Here is a 19,993-nt window from a genome sequence, read left to right as displayed (position 1 = left end):
GAGCAGATTCTTGGGCTTGGTATTTCACGGTCCTCTGTAAGGAGACCTTTGATGTTGAATTATTATTCCAAAGCTCAGGAAGGGCAACTTCCCCCACCTCAAGGAGCTAGTGGGAACCTGGTTTTGGTTTCTGGCTCTTTCCAGGCAAGTCATCCATCCTGGCTTCATTGTTTTTAGTCATTTACCTTCTCAATTTGCTCCATCAAATTTCTTCTTGTTGGCCTTTTTCCAGCCTCCCCTGAAGTGAGTTTAATGTAATCTGGGGACACTGGGTGGCTTATTCTGAAAAAGGCATACCTTTAAATTGTATATGAAGGATATATCATATCTTCAGTCCAAAGTCTTTCAGGTAACTGTGAACTGAGAAGCCAATGAGCCCATGTGCTATGATTGAAACGTGCATCCCCTAATAATTCGTGAGCTCTTTACCTTCAAATGTTTAAACCCCAAAATCACTTTGCTGTCTGTTTTATCCATATTAGTGGAGATGACAGAAAATCTTTCAACAGAAACCCAAAAGCCTTTTTGAAGCCATTACCAGGTACAAAGCCTCAGACCTTTAGCTTCTCTGGTTGGATTTATTGTGTCAGCATGAAAGTCTTTTTTAAAAAAATAATGGAAATTGCTGTAATTATAATCACTTTAGAACACCATTATTATTATTAATAAGACCAAATTACATGGTTCAAGCAGCTGCTGGTTCTCTCCTGTTAGAAGGAAGTCATGTAATGGTATCAGAGCCCCAGCTCTCATCTCCATGCCAACGTGGGGCTGCTCACACACGTGCTTCCGGGTGGACGCCTGTGATGTCTTGGAAGGGTGTCAGGCTGAAAGAGGGACCCCAGGTCTTGATTAACGCACCCAGGGACTGAGCACATTCCCAGCCTTTCCCAGGAGACAGCAAGGAGCATGGGGCTCTGGTTCCTGTTGAATCTTCTTGTACGTTCTCTCCCATGCACACCTGGATCCAATTATTCAGGATGCCGAGGCTTGAGCATCACCCTGAAGGAAGGGGATGCACGGAGAGGTGGCTGGGTCTGGGAGAGTCCAGTCTGGGTCATATGTTAAGTTCCTAATATCTGAGGGTGCACAGTTCGGGGATCTCTGGTTGATGAGAAAAACAAGTGGCCCAAAACCAAAGAAAATAAGTCAGAAGGGAGGAAGTGAAGGGACCCAGTGTTTGCCAGGTCATTGAGAACTTGGGTTCTGGAGTCCAATGGCCTGGGTTCAACTTGTGCTGCTTTCTAGAGCTTTGCTTTTGCCTTGTCCCACTGCCGTGGGAAAGCCACTCAACTCCAAGCTTCAGCTGTGCTGTCTACTAGATGGGGGTAAGAACTTGGGGCCCTTTTGAGGATTCCTGGGGAAGGCACCTGTAAGGCATGTAACACAAGGGGAGCCCTCCACACGATCCATGACTATCCCTTCATTTTCAAAAGATTCTCTTGAATCTACAACTCCATTTTTCTCTCCACCTAAGCAAGTTTTATTTTAGGCTTCAGAAAATCAGCAGAGCACATATGCAGGACTCTTGGCAATTAACAGAGCAGAAAAACTTCCATTAAGTTCAGAAGTCACCTACAGCTGCCCCCTCTTGCCTGTTATAGACCCCCAGTTAGTGGTCTGAGATGTTTCAGGAGGAGGCAGACAGAATGAATTCTGATTTACTTGTCATTAACACCTAAGAGTTTACAGTAGGCATTTGGAATGAGCACACATGAATTCTGCTATAAAGCAGCTTATTACTAAATCAGGCCAAGGAAAAGGCACAGAATATTTCATTTCCCGTCAAATGTAAAAATTAAATCTGGATTGTTAAAAAGAGCCTTCCCTGGAAACATGAGAATGTATAACTGAGAAGTAACCTTGAATGAACTACTTCCTTGGCCTCAGTAAAGACAGCAGCATAAGATACTCAATGCATTCTTCTTAATTCAATAAACTTCGTCATTTTAGAGTAAAGGTGATTGGACTAATTAATAAAGATGAACTATTATTTGAGAGTCCCTTGGACAGCAAGAAGATCCAGCCAGTCCATCCTAAAGGATATCAGTCTTGAATATTCTTTGGAAGCACTGATACTGAAACTCCAATACTTTGGCCACCTAATGCGAAGAACTGACTCATTTAAAAAGACCCTGATGCTGGGAATGATTGAAGGCATGAGGAGAAGGGGACAACAGAGGTTGAGATGGTTGGATGGCATCACCGACTCAATGGACATGAGTTTGAGTAAACTCTGGGAGTTGGTGATGGACAGGGAGGCCTGGTGTGCTGCAGTCCATGGGGTCGAAAAGAGATATTACTGATCGACTGAACTGAACTGAACTTTGGGTGTCAGGACCCACATTGCCCAGATTAATTTTTGTTGTTGAGTCACTCAGTTCTGTACAAGGGATTTCCCACGCAAGAATACTGGAGTAGGTTGCTATAGCTGAAAAAATTCTCTTCCACTCAAAACATCAAGACACACATTCCCAGGTGGTAATGATTATTTGTTCCAAAAGATTATCCTTGGGCCACAAGAGAGGTTCACCCTCAATATCTCAGCGAAATCTCCTGAAAAATGAAATGTACCAGACTCTCACTGCCAGCGCATGATCTCACGTGGTGGCCTTCACCAGTACCAACCTCTCCTGGCCAAGTTAAGCTTTGTCAGCTGACTCCCTCCCCCTCGACTTCCCACTGCCCCCCAGCCATCCTCCACCGGAGATGCCAAAAACAGCCCTTAGATGAAAGGCAACCAGAATCAAAGTTTTGAGCCGCAATACATTTTTGAAGGCTTTTTTCTTTTCAACTAATTAAACAAGTATAGAAGTTATTCAGTGGGGTTTCTTTTTTTAAAGAGATTAGCATGGCATGTCTTTCCTCTTAAGAAAGTCTTGAATAATTTAATTAGAATTACACCGAAGTCATGAGTATGTGCTATTTATGGAGGAATCACAGCTGAATTAAAAACCAAATGACAATGTTAAAAATAAAAATAAAGCATCTTCAGACAGCATATTCAATCGATAAGAAAAACTTGACTTGAAATCACAGATTGAGTAGTTTGGAAGGAGGAGGGGAGCCAAATCTACTCCTAGGATTTGGTTTTTCTTAAAATGACCGGGCCTGGGCACATGGGTTTCTTGCTACAAAAAAGTGCTAATAACTGAAAATCAGGATAAGATCGCTGTTTGATTTTAATTTGTCATTGGGAGACCACTTGGTCTCCGGAAGCCTGACTCAGCCCATGTTTTTTCCCAGTCCCTTTACTGCATTTAGCACGTTCCATACACGTGCATAGACTCTTCCATCAGTGCTGAGGACCCGGGCAGCCTGGAGCCGCTGGGCAGCTCGGAGGAAACTGACAAGCCAACTCGGAGAGAGCAAAGTGGCGCCGTGGAAGCACGGCTCCTTCCACCGGCAGCCAGCGAGCCAGCCTGCTAAGACAGCGTTACTTTGAGCTGAGATAAAGCAAGAATCCCTTGTAAGGGGTACTGCGCCGTTGGAGGCTGGCCACGAGCCTCCTGAGCGATGAGACAGCACGGGGGTGGGGGTGGGAATATTAGCGCAAAGTGATTTCCCCCGGATCAGCAGCATCGCTCCCTGGGCCCACCAAACAGTCTCTTCGCTGAAAAGAGGTGTCGCTCGCCAGGGGCAATGCCGTTAGAGGCAAGTTATAGGTCTCTCGCCTTGCAGGCACATGGTGAGGAAGAGCTAACAAGTTCGGAAGCACGCACCCCAGCTGCGCCGGGGGCTGGGCAGCTCCGCATCCCGAGTGCGCGCGCCCCGACTCCCGACCTGGAGCCCCGCTGGGTCCCCAAGATCTTCTCTCCGGGGACAGCTGCTGCTGCTTTATGGGAGACGCTAAGCTGCGGGGGAGGCACAGCTGGGCGCCCCCAAAAGTCTCCCAGAAGCCCTCGGCTGCAGGGCGCCTGGTCGGAGAGGGCTGGCGAGCGCGCACCGACCTACCTTCTGCGGGGGGGTCCCGATCTGCATCTCCAGGTAGTAGCCGCGGCCGGAGTCCCCCTGCAGGTTATCCACCATGGCCAAGAAGTTGGCCGCACCCCCAGCGGGCTCCAGGGCGAGCGCCAGGCCGTCCGCGCGGGGCTCAGCAGGGGGTCCGGGCCCCGGGGTAGGCACAGCCCCTCGGCTCGTGGCCGAGGCCACCCGGAGAGGCAGCGTGAAGGGCGCGGAGGCCAGCGCCGGGGCCGCTCGTAGGAGCCACTGAGCCAGCAGCGGCAGCAGCAGCGCCCGGGCCAGCGCGCCCATGCCCGCGGCGGGGCTCGGGGGGCGCGCTGGGCCGGGCCCGTCCCGTCCGGCGACAGCGGCTCAGCGACTCGGCGGCGTGCGGGACTGCGGGGCAGGGCTGGGCGCGCAGCGGGGCCGGCGGCGACGGACCGGAGGAGGAGGACCGAGAAGGAGGCGCGGCCGGAGCGGGAGGAGGAGGCGCCGGAGCCGCCCCAGCCCGCGCCAAGTTCTGCAAGTTGGTCGCCGCTGCCCCCTCTGGCGGGCGGCGGCTGCCCCACAAGGGCCGGGCCCCTCCCTGCCCCGGCCAAGGTCAAAGCGAGGCGCGGGGTGCGCCCGGGTCCCCTCAGGGTGGCCCCGTTCACCCTTGCTCGTCTCGGGCGGCGCCTCTTTCCCGGGAAACTCGAGTCCCCAATTTCCTCGGAACGCGCCCCGCTGCCGCGGCCAACGGATGTGACGAGGCTCATCTGATACCAGAGGGGAAAGTTTCGGGAACCCTTAAAGGGGCAGCGAGGGCCTGAACGGGCTCCCTGGCCCCGCGCACCACGTGCCCCGCAGGTGTTCCCCAGCCCCGCAGTGGCGGGGGCTGCCAAGGGTGATGTGGGGGTCAGAGAGAAGTGCAGGAAATCGTAAAAACGCAGCGAGCATCTCAAGGAGTGTGAGAGTCTGCGCCTCCCCTCGCCAAGTCCGTCCTGCAGCCTTTCAGCCTTCCCGGAGTCCAGCTGCTTCTCGGGGCATTTTCCGTGCACTGCGCACCCCCACCCCCAACCCGCGTTCTGCATCCCCACTTTTGGGGCCCCTGAATGATTTTGACGAGATCTGATTGGAGGCTGGGAGAGGCGAGGGTTGGGAGAGTCGGGCGAGGACGCAAGAGCTTTGGAGACTTCCCCCTAAAAAGCCTGGGGGAGGTGGGGAGGGGGGGGGTGGTTCTTGCTGCTGTAGCTGCGCCGGCCTCGGTTCTCCTTCTGCGCCCAGCGTTTCGGCTGGGAGGTGGCGTCCGCAGCTGGCTTTGAGCCTGGGCTTCTCTGCCCCCTGCTCGACCGTAATGCAGATGGGATGCTGCTAGGAGCTGCACTTCACCTGCCCCAGGACTCCCTCACTCCACCGGGCAAGTTGCAGTCATCATCCAAAATCAGGGCCATTGAATTTACAGCTCTGCCTCCATCCCTCCCGTTCCCGCTTCCCCCAAGCTCTCCGCGGATGGTCTAATTAATATTTGTTTAGCCACAGACATCAAGGCATACCCAGAAATGCATTCAGTAATGCAAGCGATCAGAGTGATTTTATTTTAAATATTAAACGCAGGGGGGACAATTACACGAGCTGAAGTCCATCGATTTCTACTGAAACGGGGAGTAGACAATGCTTTCTACCTCCTCCAGCTGAATTATGTTGGCTGTTTTTTTTAAAAAACAAACAAGCCCATCTTCAAACAGTGGGGAGGTTGGAGGAATCTTCCCTCCTCCCTGCAACTTCCAGTTACTGCTACTCAAGATTTGATTTTTATTCCTATCTTCTCAATTTTAGAATCATGTCTAGCTCTGCAAGGGACCCTTATGTCAGAGATCTTCAGCAGTATTGATTTTCAGATGACTTTAACTATAAATCATACTTTTCCCAAACTATATCCCAACTTTAACAAATCCCTGGCCACACAAAGAAAGGCCTGGTTGGGTCCTGGGATATAACCTAAGTTGATATTCCTCATAAATCTGCATAGTGATTCCAGAGCTATTATATTCATATATTCACATTTCAAATTCAAGGTTGGAGAAGTGTAATTTTTTTAAAATGATTATTTATACTCCTCAGTGTCCAGTCTTGAGGGGTTCAAAAAGACATAGAGACAGCTTTCCAAAGACTGCAACCTTGTAAAAAAAAAAAACCATGAAATTTATTAAGGACATTGACACACGGGCTACGTGACCCAGAAGTTCAATATAAGAGACATTTGCTCTAATAATTAAACAGCCCAGGAGAAGTTTTTAAAAACCGAGTCTAATTAAGGTTTGTCCTTCAGGAAACTCCCGACTCCATCTAATATGAGTATTCATGAGCTTTTCATTTTAAGAGGGCTTGTTTAGGTTCGTGGGTAAACAGATGCAGTAAAATATAGTCACAGAGGACCTCAGGCAGTTTTAATGGAGGGCAGAGCTGCCGCATCAGAAAATAATGCAGACAGAAGTGACAGCATCTGATGACTGTCCCCTTGATGGCATCTGTTTTTATGAATGGTCTTAGAATTCTTGATCCCTGCTCAGAACTGTGGCACTGGCTGGATTTGAGAAACAATCATTTTACCTTTCAGGTGTTTTAACTGAAATCATATGTGGCAGTCCTCCCATAGGGTGGCTTTGGGTTTCTTTTACAGCATCCTTGAAGAGCTTCAAGAAACATCATTCTCAGACATGCAGTCAACACCACCCTTATGGCAGAAAGTGAAGAGGAACTAAAGAGCCTCTTGATGAAGGTGAAAGAGGACAGTGAAAAAGTTGGCTTAAAACTCAACATTCAAAAAAATAAGATCATGGCATTTGGTTCCATCACTTCATGGCAAATAGGTGGGGAAACAATGGAAACAGTGAGAGACTTTATTTTCTTGGGCTCCAAAATCACTGCAGATGGTGACTTCACCCATGAAATTAAAAGACACTTGCTCTTTAGAAGAAAAGCTATGATCAACCTAGACAGCATATTAAAAAGCAGAGACATTACTTTGCCAACAAAGGTCTGTCTAGTCAAAGCTATGGTTTTTCCAGTAATCATATATGGATGTGAGAGTTTAACCATAAAGAAAGCTGAGCACTGAAGAATTGATGCTTTCAAACTGTGGTGTTGGAGAAGACTCTTGATGGTCCCCTGGACTGAAAGGAGATCAAACCAATTAATCCTAAAGGAAATCAATCCTGAATATTCATTGGAAGGACTGATGGTAAAGCTGAAACTCCAATACTTTGGCCACCTGATGAGAAGAACAGACTCCTTAGAAAAGACCCTGATGCTGGGAAAGATTGAAGGCAGGAGAAGAAGGGAATGACAGAGGATGACATGGTTGGATGGCATCACCATCTTGATGGACATGAGTTTGGGCATGCTCTGGGAGTTGATGATGGACAGGGAAGACTGGCATGCTGCAGTCCATAGGGTCGCAAAGAGTCGGACACAACTAAGCAACTGAACTGACTGACTGAATGAAGGGCTTCTCCAAGGAAGAAGCCACTTCTCCTATGTGGGTGAACAATACAGTGTGGAGGGAGGAGGTGACCCCTCACTCCTTGAGGACAGCCCCACATCCTCTTCAGACTGGCCTGTGTTCCCTTACTGTACCCATAGCTCCCCCCTCTCCTCTCCCACTCCTTCTCACCCTTCTTCTCCCCTCTCCTCCCCTCCCGCTCCTCCTTCCAGCCTGAACACCTCCACTCTCGGCCACACTCTTTCTTGGCCCACTCAGGAGCACCAAAGCCCTGCAGTGAGATGGTCCTTCCCTCCTTGCGAAGAGCAAACACCATCATCATGCCCCTGGACAGCAGGAGGTGAGATAGGGTCTCACATCCCAGCCCACATTGTTCACCAGGGATTCCTTCCATGGATACAAGTGTTTGGCCAGAAAGGTTGTCATTGATATGTGTGTTGATGTTCCTTGGCTTATACACTGGCTCCAAGTTCCTTTGACACCAGCAGTTCTCAGAATCTTTGGTTTAAGATCCCTCTTAAAAACTGACCCCAAAGAGCTTTTATTTATGTGGGTTTTATCTATCAACAGTCAGCAAATTAGGAACTAGAAGTGAGAAATTTTAACAGTATGTAGTAATCCATGTAAAATAGCTATAACAAACCCACTACACAGCAACATCAATAACATTTTAATAAAAACTAACTTTACTTTTCAAAAGATAAGAATCACATTATTTTTGCACTTTTGCAAATCGCTCTCTGACTTAATAGAAGGCAGCTAGATTGTGATATCTGTATCTATATTCAGTCTATCAGGAAGCTGCTGGAAAATTCTATCCAACAGGCAGGAGAGAATGAGTGTGAACAAGGCAAATAACATTTTTATATTATAAAAAATTGTTTGGAGCTACAGGCCCTCCTGAAAGGGTCAGTCTACACCTTGAGAACTGCTGCTTTGCAGTATCTTTTTGGTTTTTATGTTTGCATCTTAAATCATTTTCAACATAAAAAGAGTCCTTTGTACCCAGCACTGTGTCAACAGTGGGGAGGAAAAGGCGAAATAAAAGCCGGTCCTTAAGTTTGCAGACTAGACCCAGGAGCCAGTCCCAATATCCTAGTGATGCCTGGGCTCCCCAGACTTAGCAGGAGGGGATCCCCGCCACTGTAGCCTGAAGAATCTGGTCCATTGATCTCTTCATTCTCCTGCAGCTTCGTTTCCCACCTGCCTCCAGGTGCCTTCTAGGCAACATCTGAACATTTAGTTTAAACGCTTCTTTTCTCTCTTTTTTTAAACCTGCCCTGATCCTGCCCCTCTGTGGCTAGTGCTTCTAATCTCCTGCCCTCTGAAAATGCTGCCTGCACCCCCATCCCAACTTCTACCCTCTCCTTCACTCCTCACTTACAAGTCCCCATCCACACATGGACAGGCTGTGCCCTGGTGGACAGTCTCCAGCCTTATCCTACCCACCCCCTGGGCAGCATTGTCCATCCACGTCTGGGTTCTCCATCCACATCTCCATCAAGCCTGACTCTTCACTAGAATCACCCGGGGATCCTTCAGGTGACTCTTCCCTAGAGGTTCCCATTCAGTTGGTTTGGGGCATGGCTCCTGAATTGCTAGTTTTCAAAGCTTCCAAGTGAATCTGGAATTTGAACCTGGGAGAAATGAGATTTACAAATCAGATTGAAGAGGCTCAGTGCTCCCATTGTCCTGAATTGATTTGGAAATTTCAGTATGCACCCAGAGGTCTTTCATATTTAAAAAAACAATTTCTTGCTGTGTTGAGTGAAAAGACCTAGAAAAAAGTGAGCATCCCTAGTGCCTGAATTAAAGTTTCTAAATATTATTTCCCTCTACTCCAGGCCTCTTTGGAGAAGGCCGATTTCAGGCCTGGAGCAGAAACCCAACAAAATGACCCTGGGATATCTCATCATACCAGAGAGTGAAGATGTTTATCAAAGGTTCCTGAGGTCCTGTCAAGAGCCAGGGCAGAACTGCAACCATTTAAACATTATTAGAAGTAGTAATTTCAATGGCTTGTAACATTTCAATTATGTTGAAATCTATTCGTTCATGATGTTCTTTTACAAAGTACATCAATTATCTTTGAAGAATGCTAAGGGGCCCAGCTAATTATTTTTAAAAACTGGCAGAGAAAAGAGAAGAAGCAACAATTCGTTATCTTCCCTTTTGTGTACAAACCATGCCTTAGTAGAACCAAATAGCTGGTGAAGGGGAATTTCTCTTTATAGAAGTATTACAGCTAGTAAATGAAGGATGATGGAATTAGACTTGCCCTTTTGCAACCCCTAATGAATTTTTTAAATATCTTATTTATTTTTGTATCTGGTTGGTCATGTCTTTGTTTTATCATGCGGGATCTTCCCTTGCAATGTGAGGACTGTCTAGTTGTGGTGTTTGGACTCCAGAGTCCTCTGGCTCAGTAGTTGTGGTTCACAGGCTTAGTTACCCCCATAGCATGTGGGACCTTAGTTCCATGACTAGGGATTGAGCCTGTGTCCCCTGCATTGCAAGGCAGATTCTTAATCACTGGACCATCAGGGAAGTCCCAGCCTCTAATGAAATAATAGATCTAGGCATTGAACATACACAGCTGATAACACCACACAGCATCCCCTGCCTCCTATTGAAAGGTCACAATGCTACCTGTGAGATGTTCTTGCCAAAAACATCAAACCTGAATCTGATCAAGTCTCTAAACCATAGGTTGGCCAACCATATCCTGGGGGCCGGGTCTGGCCTGCTGCCTGTTTTTATGAATAAAACTTTGTTGAAACACAGCCACACCTATTTACTAAAGTACTTGCTACAGAGACCGTATAGTCCTTAAAGCCTAAAATATTTACTGCCTAACCTTTATAGGGGGCTTCCCTGGGGGCTTAGTGGGTAAAGTATCTGCCTGCAACGCAGAGACATGGGTTCTATCCCTGGCTTGGGAAGATCCCCTGGGGAAGGAAATGACAATCCCCACTCCAGAATTCTTGACTGGGAAATCCCATGGACAGAGGAGGCTGGTAAGCTACAGTCCATTGGGTCATAAGAATTGGAAACGACTTAGCAACTAAACCACCACCCACCCTTTAAAGACAAAGTCTGCCAACCCTGCTCTAGATCACAAGAGTGCCAAGACCCTTATCAACAAATTACAATTTAGGGACATTATTTGGATCCTGATATGAACACATTGAAAAAGTTACTTATGAGCCAAATTAGGGAAATTTGAACACTAGATGGAGGATGTTGTGGAATTATTATTAACATTTTAGTTGTAATAATAGCATCAAGTGTGTATGTGTCTGTGTGTGTGTAAGAGTTCTCATCTAGTGAGGGCTTATTCTGTAGTGTTTACAAATGAAATGAGAATTGATTCAAAATGATACGGGTTGGTGGGGAATGTGCCAGGCAGTATTCTCAGTGAAATAGACAATCCTAATAATAACCCTATCAGCAGGCACCATTAGCATTCCCATTTTACAGATGAGAACCAAGGCACAGATTCGAAATCTGAGTCCCAATTTCAGATCCTGTGGTCGTCATCACGGGGCTTGGGTCTCCTCTTTAATGTGGGTTTTCTGCAGATCACAGGATGGTTGAACTGAGGAGGACCTCCAGAGGAGCACCGGCAGGAAGAGCCTGCTGACAGTGGCCACATCTCCCCGTCAATCATTTAGCAGGCATATGTTGAGTGTAACTCTGTGTCAATGCCATATTACAGCCAGAGTTAGATAGGCCTATAAGACCAGACAACCCCTCCCATCAGAGGCCACAGCAGGAGACAGACCTTAAATACACCTCCTTTTTGGAGACACTGCTGCAGCTTCTGGATGGAGGAGAGTTTGAGGCGGTGAGTCTGGAGACAGGGAGAACAATCTGGAGGTCACCAGCTCACTCCATGAGGATGGAGACGCTGGGTATGGAGATGGAGAGGTCGCGTCTAGTGTTGAGAAGCGAAATCTGCACAGCATTGGGAAGAAGGATGACAGGGCTCGTGGGAGGACACTAACTATACATGCATCTTTAGGATAATTCCTCCTCTCTGCCCGTGGCTGGTGTGCCTTAGTTTTCAAAGCAGAATTACAAACCCATCTCCCCTTGATCCTCAAATGATGGGAGCTGGGGGTGGCGCATGTCCCTGTGTATGAGAGGACATTGAGAGATGGGAACACTGAGCTCCCATCACATTCTGGATGCTCTGTCCTCTGATTCACACACTCTGACTATGGTCCAAGGTGGGCATCCCATGCCCAGGCCGTGGAGGAGGGCACTGAGGCAGAGTTCAAGGTCAGCCTGAGATCACAGTGAGTAAATGGCCAACCCATTTGAACCTGGTCCATCAACTGCCCAAGACTATGTTCTTTTTCCTAAACCATGTTGCTTTTTTCTTTTTTCTTTTATTGAAGAATAGTTGATTTAAACTGTGTTAATTTCTGCTATACAGCAAAGTGATTCAGTTATCGTGGTTTAGTCACTAAGTCATGTTCGACTCTTGGCAACCCCATAAACAGTAGCCCGCCAGGCTCCTCTGTCCATGGAATTTTCCAGACAAGGAAACTAGAAGGGGTTGCCATTTCCTTCTCCAAGGGATCTTCACCACTGAGGGATCAAACCTGGATCTCCTGCATTGCAGGCAGATTATTTACCAATTGAGCCACCAGGGAAGCCTGATTCAGTTATTCATACATCTATTCTTTTTCATACTCTTCTCCATTATGGTTTATCACAGGATACTGAATATAGTCCCCTGTGCTATACAGTAGCACTTTGTTATTTACCCATGCTATAATAGTTTGCATCTGCGACTCCCAATCCCTGCCCCTCAACCTTCCTCCCCCTTGCCAACCACAAATCTGTTCTCTCTGTGAGCCTGTTTTGTGGATGTGTTTATTCATGTGGTATTTTAGATTCCACATATAAGTCATATCATATGGTATTTGTCTTTCTCTGTCTGACTTACTTCCCTTAGTATGAAAATCTCTAGGTCCGTCTGTGCTGCTGTAAATGGCATTATTTCATACACTGTTGTCTTAAAATGACTTATCAGGCACGTTAGTCCTGCTCCCTCTGGGAGAGAGGGAAGTGGGGGCTCACCTCCACTTCCTCACAGCAATCTTGCTTTAGACATTTAAAATAGGTCTCCCTTTACAAAAAGCCATGCATACCTTTAGGAATACATTGCTTGGATAAATAAGGCTCATCAGTATTGTATTACATCAGTTGGGTTCCACCTAGAGAGGTAGTCTGCCAAACTCACAGAGGTTTCCAAATATTTGTCCAACGCCAACCCTGCCCTTTGAATGAGTGCAGAGGTAACTGCCAAAGGAAGCACAAAGGCTCTGAGCCCAGAGACCTGGGATCAACTTCTGCCAAGGACCATTAGAACATCCCCAGGCAACTGTCTTCCACTCGCTGAGCCTTAGTTTCTAAGGAAACACCCTCCTCCAGGGGCATGTTTTCATACAGTCAGGATGAATGGCACCCCCTGGGGTCATGTATCAGAATGGTTTTGCTGGCTTTAGTAGGCTCCCTCAATTCTGTTTGCTCATGTTTAAACTGCTCCAAAGCCAGGACTCAGATGTTAGTCTCTTGAGAAGGCGTACATTTGGTTGTGATTCCCACTGGATGAATCATAAGCCAGAATCAAGATTGCTGGGAGAAATATCAACAACCCCAGATATGCTGATAATATGACTCTTAACAGCAGAAAGTTAAGAGGAACTAAGGAGACTCTTGATGAGGGTGAAAGAATAGAGTGAAAAAGCTGGCTTAAAACTCATCATTAGAAAAATGAAGATCATGGCATCCTGTCCCATCACTTCATGGCAAATAGATGCGGGGTGGGGCGGGGGGAGTGGAAACAATGGCAGATTTTATGTTGGGCTCCAAAATCACTGGGGACAGTGACTACAGCCATGAAATTAAAAGACACCTGCTCCTTGGGAGAAAAGATATAACAAACTTAGACAGCATGTTAAAAAGCAGAGACATCACCATTGCTGACAAAGCTGCATATAATCAAAGCTATGATTTTTCCAGTTTTCATATATGGATGTGAGAGTTGGCGGAGTGCTGAACAATTGATGCTTTTGAACTGCGGTGCTGGAGGAGACTCTTGAAGAGTGCCTTGGACAGCAAGATCAAACTAGTTAATCCTAAAAGAAATCAACTGTGAATATTCATTGGAAGGACTGATGCTGACGCTGAAGGCCCAATATTTTGGCCATCTGATGCGAAGAGCCAATTCATTGGGAAGAACCCTGATGCTGGGAAAGATTGAAGGCAAAAGGAGAAGGGGATGACAGAGGATGAGATGGTTGGATAGCATTGCTAATTCAATGGACGTGAGTTTGACTAAACTCCAGGAGATAGTAAAGGACAGGGAAGCCTGGCCTGCTGCAGTCCACGGGGTCCCAAAGAGTAGGACATGACTTAGCAACTGAATGACAAAAACCCCCATCATGAGTGGTAACCATTGTCTTTGCCATTTCACTTGCCAAACCACTTAGGATCATTTGAGAAAGGTGTATGAGTCTTGAGATTGTCCAAAAGTTTCTGTTGATATTCAGATAATATCCAGAAAGCCCAGCAAAAAATGCTTGTAGAAAGGTGTCAGGGGCTGGGGGATTGGATACCACAGTAGGGAACCACTGTGGTGGCAGGATAAGGGAAATGCCCTAAAAATGCCCACGTCCTTGTCCCCAGAACCTGTGAATAAGTTACCTTATATGGCAGAAGGAATTTTGCAGGTGGGATTAAATTATGTCCCTTGGGCTTGGGGGAGCAGCCTGGATTAGCCAGCGGGGCCCGTCTAATCACTGCATCCTTAAAATCAGACAGCGTTTCCCAGCTGTGGGAGGTAGTGGTGATTACAGAAGAACTGTTAGAAAGGTGTATTGTTGCCAGTTTGGGGATGGGGGTGGGGGGCGGGCCCAAGCCAAGAAATGCAGGTGACCTGAGCAGTTTGTAAAGACAAGGAAACAGACTCTCCCCTACAGGTCCCGAAAGGGAGAAGAGCACTTCTGGCACCTTGAGTTTAGCCCTGAGACAAGTCAGACTCTGACCTTGAGAAGTGTAAGATAATAAAATTCATGCTGTTTTTATTGAATTTGTTACACTATTGCTTCTGCTGTTTTTTCTTATGTTTTGGCTTTTGTAGCCCTGAGCCATGTGGGATCTTAGTTCCTGGATCAGGGATTGGGGCCATACTCCCTCACTGGAAGGCAGTCTTAACCACTGGAGTGCCAGGGAAGTCCCAAATGCATGCTATTTTAAGCCACCAATCTGTGCTTATTTGTTATAGCAGCGACGGGAAACTGATACACCACTCTTAGGAAACTGTATCGCCTCATACCTTAAAGGCCCAGAGAATGATACTGTAGGAAAAGCATAGACATTGATGACTGTGAGTCCAGAAAGGATTCAAGAGTTGGTTGGAGTGAAAAATTTTAAGAATAACTTACCAGCTTATTTCACCTATATTTTATGTTTATACGGGAAAACCTAAATTGGGCCAAAAACTTCTTTTATAGGCAGGAAACTCAAAACCTAAATGATAAGAAAGTATCATATCACAGTTTAACTAGCATTTTTTTCTTAGTGGCATGAAATAGTGGTTTTTTGGCCTCTGAATTGTTCACTTTATTTTTATTGGAATATAATTGCTTTTTGTGTTAGTTTCTGCTGTACAACAAAGTGAATCTGTTACATGTATACACAAACATATATATACATATATATATATATATATATACACACATCCCTGGAGAAGGAAATGGCAACCCACTCCAGTATTCTTGCCTGGAAAATTCCATGGACAGAGGAGCCTGGTGGGCTACAGTCCATGGGGTTGCAAAGAGTTGGCTATGACTGAGTGAGTGAACACATACACGTACATATATCCTCTCCCGCTTGAACCTCCCTCCCACCATCCCCCCACCCCACTCGTCTAAGTCATCACAGTGCACTGAGCTGAGCTCCCTGTGCTATCGGTTCCCGCTGGCTATCTATTTTGCACATGGTAGAGTATATGTGCAAACCCAAACTTTCAGTTCATCCCCCGCCATCGCCCCCCCATATCCACATATCCATTCTTTACATCTGCATCTCTTTTCCTGCCATGGAAATAGGTTCATCTGTCCTAATAGTCAGAATGAGTGTGTACATAGTCTCTTCAGTCTTGTCTGACTTTTTGCAACCTGATGGACTGCAGTCTGCCAGGCTCCTTTGTCCATGGGGTTCTCCAGACAAGATAGTATGGCCATCATCATAGAAATCTACAAATGATAAATGCTGGAGATGGTGTAGAGAAAAGGGAACCCTCCTACACTGTTGGTGGGAATGAAAATTGACACAGCCATTATGGGGGAGCATATGGAAGTTCCTTAAAAAAAAAAAATAGAACTACTATATGATCCAGCAATTCCTTACCTGGGCATGTACCCTGAGAAAACTACAATTCAAAATGACACATGTATTCCAGTGTTTCTGGAGTACTGTTTACAATAGCACTATTTACAGCACTAGTGCAGCAGTATTTACAATAGCCATGACATGGGAAGATGATTGTCCATTGACAGATGAATGCACAAAGAAAATATTGTGTATATAAACAATGGAATAGTGGTTCTTTCCACTGAGGTGTGTATCGTACTATGACTAGAGTTACTGAAACTAACACTTGTAGAAGTTCTCACTACGCAGTAGTCACTCAAGAAATGTTCCTGTACCTTCCCTGAAAATGTTGTCTTGGATTTAAAGGCTCTGCTCCTTTGGCTGGGTGTATCTGGGATTTGGTAGGGGGGCCTCTCATCTCCATTATCATCCTTCCTGATACTGGGCTCCAGGGCGCAGTCGAGAGGCCCTCTCTCCACCTCTGTCACTGTCTTTCCAGTTGCACTAGGAATGGGTTCCATTCCTCATCCCAGGGACTGAGACCCATGTGGTTTTGATATCCAGGTGAGAGTGGAATCTTCCCCACGTTCGGCATCCTGGCACTCACAGCTCCCTCAGGTTCAGTGACTTTCATGTGATCATAATGAATTAAGATTCATGCCAATGCAGGCTGAATACTTGAGTGGTGAGATCAGAAGTGGGTTGCCGGCCACAGACCGACTCAGACATCTTCTTTTACATGTCGTCTTTATTTCGGTCGCCCTCTGAAAGTCGTAATCGCTTCTCTTTCCTGGCGGAAGGCTGGAGGAAGACAAATTCAAGTGAGTGCCCGTGAAAGCATTTGTTCTGACAGGGGCCGTTTAGAGAATGGGACTGTCTTCTGTGTGGATTTATGAGTTTGTGGGAGGAAAAAAGTAACAGCATGAAGAGGGGAGGGAGTGAAGGATTAAAGTAAGGAAGAAAGGACAGGAGAAATTGCGGGTCAGCTCGTTGTGGGGGTGGGGAACGGCTGGGACTCACCATCATCCACCCCACCCCCTCGCAGGAGATGCCAGTGCCCACTTGGAGTCTCAGAGCCCCAGGCTGGTCCAGTTTAAATCAGCTCAGCTTCATCCCACACAGGAGAAGGAAGCAATGTGGGTCCCAGAACCACCTTCTCCTTTAAACTCAGGGTACAGAATCCCCTCCCCAGGGCCCTCCCCACGGCCCTCCCCACAAGCTTGGAGTGCAGCTGCCCATGTGAGACATCAGGGTAGGGCTGGTGATGGCAAAGGGCCCCAAGGGGCCAATAATCAGACTGGCCCTTTGTCTCCAAAAAGCAGCTCACCCTGGCACTGCACCTCACATTGCCCCCATGGGTGGCTTGCTGGGTGACATGGGACATCTGGTCTGGCAAGGTCCTTAGCAGACAGCGGGGACCAGGAGGCAGTGCTTCATTTCCCTGTAAGGGCCTTAGTCAAAGGTGGGAGCAGGGCTCCAGGCAGGAGTGGAATGCCCACGCATGCCCCGCCCTCTGGTGCCCTGTCTTGACACTTGCTTGCTACTTGCTAAGTCGCTTCAGTCGTGGCCAACTCTGTGACCACTGTGGATTTTAGCCCACTAGGCTCCTCTGTCCATGGGATTCTCCAGGCAAGGACAGTGGAGTGGGTGGCCATTTCCTCCTCCAGGAGATCTGACCCAGGGATCAAACCTGGGTCTCTTACGTGGGGTCTTCTGCATTGGCAGGCAGGTTCTTTACCACTAGCGCCACTTGTCTTGACACTGCAGAGACACAAATAAGATTTCACCAGCAGAGAGAGGCTGAAGGGTGGGTGGGCAAACCAGGAGCAGTTACAGGATAACTCATTTAAAATCTCAGAAACCCCACCAGAGCATCAGACATAGAGTGACTATCCACCTGTGGCCTGCAGACTAAGGACCTGCAGACTAATGACACTCTCCACCGCCAGGTCAAAATGGCGCCACCCCTTCACCCTGGTTTTTAGCTCTGGCCACCTGCCCCCTCCTGCCTCTGCACCATTCCCAAGGGGAAGTATGTCAGCTGACCCCTGGCTTATATCCCATTCTCTCCTCTTTCCAAAGACTCCCACTAAACTGGCTCCAGAATGAACCTGCACTAGCTACCAAGATACGTCAGTCTTAGCTTTTTCCCCCCAAATACGTGCAGACAAGATGCTCCCAGACACACAAGGAGATCAGCAGCTGAAGGGGCACCACGAAGAACTTAACATAGAATTCTAAGACTCTTTTTCCTCAGGGAAATTTCAGGAGCTATTCTAAGAAAGAAATAAGAACTCTTACTGTAAAAAAAAAAAAAAAAAGCAAGTGGAGCTCAAAAAAGAATTCTTGGAGAATAAAAGAAGAACTCACAGAGACAGCAAATGGCAGAAGGAACAGAGCTGAAATCTGAGGTGTAAATGAGAAGCTCAATGCAGGTCAAGGAATATTTGCAGCCTCAGAGCAAAGAGATAAAGAGATGGGGACCATGAAAGGATAGATTATGGGGAAGGGAGTCTAGGGGACCTTTACATTCATGTCACAAGTTGAGTTTCCCTGGTGGCTCAGTTGGTAAAGAATCTACCTGCAATGCAAGAGACCTGGATTCGGTCCCTGGGTCAGGAAGATTCCCTGGAGAAGGCACTGGCAAACCATTCTAGTATTCTTGCCTGGGAAATTCCATGGACAGAGGAGCCTGGAGGGCTAGAGTCCATGGGGTTGCAAAGTGTCGGACACAACTAAGGGATTAAACCAACAACAAGAACACGAGTTGAGCACTAAAGAATTGATGCTTTTGAACTGTGGTGCTAGAAGACTCTTGAGAGTCCCTTGGACTGCAAGGAGATCAAACCATTCAATCCTAAAGCAAATCAACCCTAAATATTCATTGGAAAGACTGATGCTGAAGCTGAAGTTCCAATAATTTGGCCACCTGGTGAGGAGAGCCCTGAAGGGAAAGTCTCTGATGCTGGGACAGATTGAGGGCAGGAGGAGAAGGGGGTGACAGCGGATGAGATGGTTGAAAGGCATCATCAATTCAATGGACATAAGTTTGAGCAAAGTCTGGGGGATAGTGAAGGACAGAGAAGCCTGGCGCCCATGTGGTCACAAAGAGTTGGACACAACTGAGCAAATGAACAAGGAGCAACAACATAATTTCCAGGAAGTGAGAACCAAAATGATGGAGGAGAAGCAAAGACTAAAAAAAAACAAGTGTTTCTTAAGCTAAGGACATCAGGTCAAATATCCTCACCAAATTCTGAGTGCAGTTATTGAAAAGAACACTTGGAAATTTCAATGATAAAGAGGAAATTGTTTAAACTGTGTGTCTGACTGGAAGAGGAGTGTCCCAGAAGACTGAGTGGTGATTGAACCACCAGTCTGAGAAAAATGGGACTGATCCCAGTGTAAGCAGCTTTTGGCAGGAAAGAGCTATCTGCTGGAGGTCCCTTTGTCTTGACATTAAACTTACACCAGTCACCCCCATGCTCCACTCGTTTCTAGCCCAAGCACCAGGAGCAGTTACAGGACAACTCATTTAAAATCTCAGAAACCCCACCAGAGCATCACCAATCAATCTTTTGCTCACACAATACTTTGCCTAACTTGTTGGTTCTTTCCATAGATCGAGGAAGTAGAAATGAAGAATAAGTAATTAACAGATGACCATATCTCTATCCCTAGCTTCCCCTTCAGTAATCTCATGAACAAACTCTGTGAACAAGACAGCATCTAAAGAAAGATCACAAACATATGGATACCAAAGCAGGGGAGGGAGTGGAATGGACTGGGAGCTTGTACTGAGTCACTCAGTTGTGTCTGACTCTTAGTGACTCCATGGACTACAGCCCACCAGGCTCCCCCGTCCACCAGGCTACCCATTGCCTTCTCCGATCACTGCTGCTGCTGCTGCTAAGTCACTTCAGTCATGTCCAGGCAAGAAGCCCTCCCTGGGATTCTCCAGGCAAGAACACTGGAGTGGGTTGCCATTTCCTTCTCTAATGCAGGAAAGTGAAAAGTGAAAGTGAAGTCGTTTAGTTGTGCCTGACTCTCAGCGACCGCATGGACTGTAGCTTCTCTGTCCATGGGATTCTCCAGGCAAGAATACTGGAGTGGGGATAATAATGAGAACCTATTGTAGAGCCACAGGGAGCCCTCCTCAGTGCTCTGTGGTGACCCATA

At 47.0% G+C, this 19,993-nt stretch overlaps 1 protein-coding gene and 1 long non-coding RNA gene across 2 annotated transcripts in view; both read right to left on the bottom strand.

The window, feature by feature from the left end:
• Positions 1-4,293, bottom strand: part of BACE2 (beta-secretase 2) — a 111,816-nt gene extending 107,523 nt beyond the window's left edge. Inside the window, exon 1 of the mRNA XM_061422046.1 lies at positions 3,955-4,293. Coding sequence (XP_061278030.1) covers positions 3,955-4,254 — 300 coding nt within the window. The 5' untranslated portion in view covers positions 4,255-4,293. The remainder of the gene's footprint in view (positions 1-3,954) is intronic.
• Positions 4,294-15,808: 11,515 nt separating this feature from the next.
• Positions 15,809-19,673, bottom strand: LOC133250609 (uncharacterized). Its single transcript, XR_009737362.1, has 2 exons — positions 17,160-19,673; positions 15,809-16,615 (listed from the first exon to the last, which is right to left on the bottom strand). It is a non-coding gene; the product is annotated as an uncharacterized LOC133250609 (long non-coding RNA).
• Between the last annotated feature and the right edge of the window lie 320 nt (positions 19,674-19,993).

Source organism: Bos javanicus, chromosome 1 (genome assembly GCF_032452875.1).
Source record: "Bos javanicus breed banteng chromosome 1, ARS-OSU_banteng_1.0, whole genome shotgun sequence".
Taxonomy (NCBI): Eukaryota; Metazoa; Chordata; class Mammalia; order Artiodactyla; family Bovidae; genus Bos; species Bos javanicus.
This window is presented reverse-complemented; position numbering and strand designations above follow the sequence as displayed.